The sequence below is a fragment of the Chrysemys picta genome, chromosome 16 (genome assembly GCF_011386835.1).
Source record: "Chrysemys picta bellii isolate R12L10 chromosome 16, ASM1138683v2, whole genome shotgun sequence".
NCBI classification, from domain to species: Eukaryota; Metazoa; Chordata; order Testudines; family Emydidae; genus Chrysemys; species Chrysemys picta.
The window spans coordinates 30,930,338-30,936,913 of record NC_088806.1 but is presented as its reverse complement, the minus strand read 5'-3'; the positions used below and the strand labels follow the sequence as shown (position 1 = coordinate 30,936,913).

General features: G+C 50.3%; 1 protein-coding gene across 13 annotated transcripts in view; it reads right to left on the bottom strand.

Annotated features, from left to right (window-relative positions):
• Positions 1-379: 379 nt before the first annotated feature.
• The window catches only part of CEP164 (centrosomal protein 164), an 82,879-nt gene continuing 76,682 nt past the window's right edge, over positions 380-6,576 (bottom strand). For 12 of the 13 annotated variants that reach the window (XM_065569100.1, XM_065569106.1, XM_065569103.1 and 9 more), the window contains 2 exons: positions 5,438-5,560; positions 1,401-4,365 (listed from right to left, as the gene is read on the bottom strand). In XM_065569100.1, coding sequence (XP_065425172.1) covers positions 4,266-4,365; positions 5,438-5,560 — 223 coding nt within the window. In that variant the 3' untranslated portion in view covers positions 1,401-4,265. Of the gene's footprint in view, positions 544-1,400; positions 4,366-5,437; positions 5,561-6,576 lie in introns of those variants that run through there. The other variant, XM_065569107.1, reaches the window with a different exon arrangement.

Genomic DNA, 6,576 nt, shown 5'->3' with positions numbered 1-6,576 from the left:
AACCAACCGCTGTGAGAGTCACCAGGGGCTTTGCAAGAACACTGGTTTCTAGGCAGACAATCAGGCTTCACCTGTTCTATGCCTCACAGGACACGGCCGGTTTTATACCTCACCATCCTGGGACGTGGGCTTTTGTCATGAGTTTGCCCTTTCCCCTGGTGCTGCCGGGAGGCACTTTACCAGACCCTTGGGAGCAGCCTTGGGGCAGTTGGAGGCAGAAGAGAAGGCTCCTGGTGCCAGTGGCGGCTGAATGCAGGTGGATGAACGAGAGCCAGGGAGCCACAGACCGGCCATTCGGGAGCTATCGCACAGCCAGCCGTATCACAGTAGTCCATGACGCACATCCATGACCACTCAGGACGACAGCACCATGCAGCCCTCAGACCCGGAACGAGCGATTCTGATGCAGGCGGTCTCTCGATAAGCCCTGGGGCTTTGAGGGGGTGGTCGGCAAGCTAAGTCTCCTACACGGAAAGCCATGCAGGGGCAGCACAGAACCAGCTAGGAAGAGCTCAGAGGATAGTCATCTGGCTGGCAGAAGGGCTGGAAGGGGAAGAAAAGACAGTGGTAGGAAATGAGAGGGTAAAAGAGAAACCACGAGCAAAAAGGGGGCACCGATCCTGCCTGATTTACAGTGAAATGGCTTTCTGGGCGATCCAATCAGCAGACTTCGGTGAGAGCAGGGTGCTGAAATAGCACTTGGGAAGACACTGCTGTTATAAAATAAATGTAAAAGTCGATAGTGATGGCCAATCCGCAGAGTTACCCAACTTTAGCACATCCCCAGGTGCCAGCCAGCTGCCTGGGGAGCCGCCAAGTAACACAGGGAGAGGTGGTCCCCACCAAGTACCACACAGCACAGGCACAGCGCTGTAGAGACCCCACCACACCTTTAAAAAGCGTGGTTGTAATTAACTCCACGCCAGCCCTGGTCTATTCCAGCCAGAGACACCTCTCCCTCAGCCCTCCAGCCGGTATTGCCCTGGTCTCTTCCAGCACAACACCTGCCCGACCACTTTGGCACAAGCTTGGGAGGAGAGAGCCACTGCAGAGGTGCATGGAAAGGGGTGGGAGAGACGCCCGTGAGAAAACCTGGCTCAGGGCTGCCCACGATGAGTTTCCTGCTGGCTGAAAGCTGCATGGACACTCTCTCTCGTAGCTCGGTTTTCTAGCTCCCTAGTACCCCATTTAGCACCCTGACCAGATAACAAATAGGCTTGCTTGTGCAGCAGTCTTTGAACTTGGCAGAGGCTACTTTGACAGGATAACAGCAATACAACTTGGAGAGGAGTGAAGGGAGTGTCTGAAAGTGAAGAGCAAGGTGGGTACCAGGGCTGGGTTCGAGGGAGGGAAAAAAATCTCAGCTGGAAAAAGAAAAAACAAAGCTGCGAACACCACCATTGTAAAAAATAGATCTGTGTCAATTTAATTTGCATACAAAACAGGATACAGCTTAAAGCGTCACAAGGGGCAAGGGGAAAAAGAGACCTGCGACAAAAACACAGTAATATGGTTACTAAAATAGTCTTTTACCCACACGAAGAATATATGCTCTCTAGAATGTACAGGTATGATTCCATGTCTTCTGCTGCATGTGCTTTGGGTATAATGTCCGAATGACTGCAGAGGGGTTCAGTGCTGGAGAAAGCCAGGACAAGTGGGGCTGTTAACAAAAATAGCTGAGAGTTGCCACGTGGTTTTCTCAATAGCTGAGAGAGACTAAAAGCAAAATCCCCGCAGGCAAGGATTTGTGTAATCTGGTACAGCGGGCAGGAAACCTACATAATGATCCATTCTTTCCTGCCGGTTCTCAGTGGTCACTCAAGGCCTCTCAGTCAGTCAGTACTGCTAAGTGCCCTAGGGTTTCTGTCCTCAGGCAAGGACACCAGCATGCTGTGTTGTATCAGCAGTGCCTCTGGGAGCTACCGGCCCTCAGCTTATCAGCAAGGAAAGGCATAAGAGATGCTAGTGCCAGACCCTGTGAACACAAATCCACCCCCCTGGATCTGTCTGCAGAACCAGTCCAAGCCCTTGTGTAAGGAGAACAAAGTCAGGTAGCTCACATTGAAAAAGTTTGGTATTATTTAAAAAGTTATAAAATGTAAAAACAGACATTTTCTCTTGCTTAAAAATTGGAGTAAACAATGTTCTGTTTGCGTGTAAACACATCCCTGAAGCATTTGCAACCCAAACTATTGCAACCAGGTGCTAGCGCATGAGAACCAGAAAGCAAAACGAACCAGACAATGTCACTTTCGGTTTTAGCCTATCCTCATTATCCGAGCATAGAAATGCAAACAGTGTGAAAGGGTGGAAAGCGACAACTTCCAGTCCTTTCTGTTTTAGTATCTCTGGTAGGAACTGTTTGAAGGATGATTTCTCGTCCCTTTAATGCAGATTTTTAGTCAAACAATAATGGCCAGAAAGAAAAATGTTGTTGAAAAAGCATAAATAAGCCAAGCCAGCTTGGAAGACTGATGGCTAATGACAGCACCACGCAGCAGCTGGAAATGCAGCCTCTACCCACACCGCTGCATTTCCTCCTCGCTGCCCTGACCCAGAACCGAGGCCAGGATAGGATATTTTTTAAAGACTCTCTTCAGGCAAATGCCAAATGGGTTTTTTATTTCCACAAGGCAACGACTCAAGCTGCAGCCACTCACAGGGACTGGTCCAACGCTGAGGAAAGCGTCTCACAATGGACTTCAGTGGCTTTGGGATTGGCCCCCAACTGGGGAGCTGACCGATACTTGGCACCCTCCCAGCCGTACAATCCCATTGCTCATCTGCTCCGCGCTTTTTAGAGCTGCACTGTCTCGGAGGGCTGCCTCCTCAAGGTCAGGCACTACAGCATGAGCGAGTGCTCGGACACAGACGGGCCTTTCCCACCCCAGAAAAGCAGCCTCTCACCACACTACTGAAACCAACTGGAGGGGCCCAGCAAACGGAGGAACTTAAAGCTAGGTGTGCGGCTTCCCGGGCGGCTGCAGTCAGAAAAGCGACCGTGCAAAGCAGAAACGACTTTATCCAACATGTCAGCCTCCACTCCGGCCCAGTCAGAGCCATTTCTCTGACCAAACCAGCTCTCCCCGACAAGTCCTGCAGAGCAGATACAGAGCCAACAGCGAGCCAGCGCCTAGTCTGCCTCACGTATCGTCAAGCTCAGCCCTTATCGGAAATGGCCCCAAGCCAGCCCAAGTCTGGAGCTGGGCTCCCCCAGGGAGTGCGAGCACTTGGCTTGGCGGGGGCTCTATTATTGGTGGTTATTCAAGGCCACACCTATTCACATAGTTCCATTGACACCAGTAACAATGGGTGCATCACTGGAGACCAGCCATAGACTCTCGCATGACAGCCTCTGCCCACCATGTCCTCCAGCCTGGCTCTCAGCAAATCCAGACTGGAGAGAATCCAGACAGACTCCCACCACAGCCGCACAGTTTGGGGGAGTGCGGAGGTCTCCTCCATCGCATCAGCCCTGTAAGCCATCCCCACCGGGCCCTGCTGGCCCTATGGCTTCTGCTCTGTCAAAGAGAAAGTGGGTTTGTTAAAACCCTTCCCAGAGGCGTAGCCTCCACTGTCCCCTGAATACAAAACATTTTCAACTAGAAACAAACTCAACGTTGGATATTAAAAAGAATCCCGACTATAACAGGAAAAGAAAACCAACTGCTCAGTCAGGATGTGCTGGCCAGAAGCTCTGACTATATTGCTTTCGATTGTGCTCTTCCATGTAAAAAATGATAGACATGTGCTTTTCAGTCTCCCAAGCTCAAGTTTGTGCCACAGAGGCCTGGTCTGAGGTCACCTGCAACCCCTCTTTGTTGCCAATCCACGGTGCATTCTTGTCCTCTAGCAACAGGTTTCTGTTGGAATTCACCTCCTCCCCCGCAACAAGTTATTCCAAGTCCTCGGTGAGTCACATTTCCATCAGGTGATTGCTGGAATACTAATGAGGGAACTGTTGATCTATTGAAGCCCTGATATTTCACCACTGGATTAAGCAGTCTATAAAGTATATTTGAACACATTACAGGATTAGAAGAATTCACTTGGGAAGTCCACTTCCTCCCGCCTCCTGGAAAGGAACTTGATTTCAAGGGCAGAGCAAAAAGACAGACAGATGAGAGACTGCTGGGTACCACTGCAACGCACTGTATTGTAAGAGGGAACAGAGCACGGCTATGTTGCTCTTTTGCCAGGCTGTCTCCTGGGGCACAGGGCTGGGAAGGCTCAGCCCCTCTCTGCTGGGAATCCGTCACCTTTTAGTAGTGATACACTTTAATTTGGTTGTTTTCATCCAGTCCGAGCTGCACCAAGCCAGGGCTGCTGGCAGAGGGCTTCTGTGTGCTTGGAAAGAGAGGACTGGAAGTTGAGTGAAGGAAAAGCATCGCTTACATGTGAATTCAGCCTGCATGAACGTAGACATGGGAGAAGGACAAGTCACCAGGAGCAGGAATCAAGCCTCATGCTCACATGTTGTATTCAGACCTCTGCACACAGGTCAAATAGACTTAAAGCAGGATTATGGGACTCAAGACAGATCACTCAATCACAGGGACCCAGAGATTTGTTGCCCATATCAACGTGCGCGGCAGAGAGTTACAGCTGCAGCATAACGCTGTCGAGAGCACGAGGGACCTGTTACCCCATTTAACAGCACGGGGAGATTTCTTTCTAGTGGCTCTTTTCCCTTTGACTCAATTGCACAGCATTAGTAACCATTGCTTCTCATCAGAAACGGCCCACAGCACAAACATCAGTGCTGTTAGATGTCTGATGGGGACCAGGTGGGGGAGGGAATATCTTTTATTGGACCAACTTCTGTTGGGGAGAGATTGAGAGATAAACTTTTGAGCTACACGGAAACTTACTCAGTGTCCCCCAGCTAAATACGAGGTGGAACAGATTGTTTAGCGTAAGTAGGTAACACATTTCTCTCCCCAACAGAAGTTGCTCCAATAAAAGATCTTACCTCACCACCTTGTGTCTCGACTATCCTGGGACCCACACGGCTACAACTACACTGCATACAGGGATCAGACTGACCCCAAGAAACTAAATCCTTCATTTCCCAGCTCCTCCTCTGCCATTGTTCCCATGACCACCCAGAGCAGTGCAGTATCTCAACTAGAAGTGGCAGCGGTTGGGGCCATCACTGCAGAATAGCGAGGCACAAAGAGAAGGGATTTGTCTAAGGTAACAGTGAGCCAAGACACAGCTGGGAACAGAATCCAGGAGTCCAGAGCCTGAGTTCACTTTCTGCTCTAACCACTAGATACACTGTCCTTTGCAGGGACCAAAACCAGGAGGCTCTGAGGTTTCACAGCCGCTGCTCAATGCTTTGTTGCTCCATAGTCACTCACCGCCTGCTTTCTGCGTCTACCGACAGCACCACCAGGAGTGCAAATAAAGACAACACCAAAGCAAAGGATACACTTTTGAATCTTTCTTGAAATTTTCTAGCCATTTCTTGTTGGCATCAATCATTCCCTGGACACTAGTCCTGTCTGTCTCAGGGCCTCGAAGCTGGGAACGCTGGAATAGGCGGATTTGCTCACTGTCACGACAGAGAGAGAAAGAAAGTATGGCAAGAAATGAGCCAACGGATTAGAAACTGATGGGTGGCTGCGGAAATAGGCACAGGTTGATGCAACAGAAAGCAACCTCTTCTTGGCCCAGTGTCCTGCCCTCCACTCCCCTACCAGACTGGGAAGAAGTTTCAGCAGCCACGTTACTTAGCTGCTGCCATTCTCCTGGTCTCTCTAGCATCACAAAGCCTCCGTTGTTGGCAGGACCCCTGCATCCCCAGCTAACTCCATAGGAGTCTCCATTTACCCCATTATCCACTGCTGACAGGCAGCACCAGTACACTCTTCTTCAGGAAGAAAGGGGGTAGGCAGCTCCACACTAGTCCCTGCCCCTTGAGAAAAATGCAGTGCTGCTGGGTAGCAAAAACCCAGCAGAGAGACACAGACAGACAGACAGGCTAGGCTGAACTTCCACCTTCTTTAACTGGATTAAGATACAAGGGAGTTGGAGAGAAGTGGGAAGAGAAAGCTTAGGAAATTAAGCTCCTCTCTCCCCAGAGGTGTTCCCCTCACTCCAGGTGCTGCTTCGCCAAGCACGAGTTCTATGGGCATGGGAAAAGATTCTTAAAAGGACTGGACTGCCTTCAAGGTTTGGAAGAGCAGCTGTTCAGCACAGGTGAAACACCAACTCTGAGCCTGGTGTAACCCAGGCAGCAGAGAGCTGTGCTACTGGGGTGGTCCTTTGCCAGTCTGGAACTGCAAAATAGCAAGACTTTTGCAATGGACTAGAATCTCACCACACTTTACAGAGCAATGAGTTAAAATGAAACGCAGTGATCACACAAGCGTCCACTTGCAAAGTGGGGACTTAAAATCGAGCAGAGCCAAGCAGCTGCAGCCCTATTGGACTAGTCGCAGAAAGGCATTCTGGGAACAGTTCCTGGGCGAGGGAGATTCTGCCTACATGGGAGGATCATTACAAGAGCCCAGGGAGTCACCAGAGGAACTGCTCCTTGAACAGGGAGTGCTTTGTGGTCATGCCTAT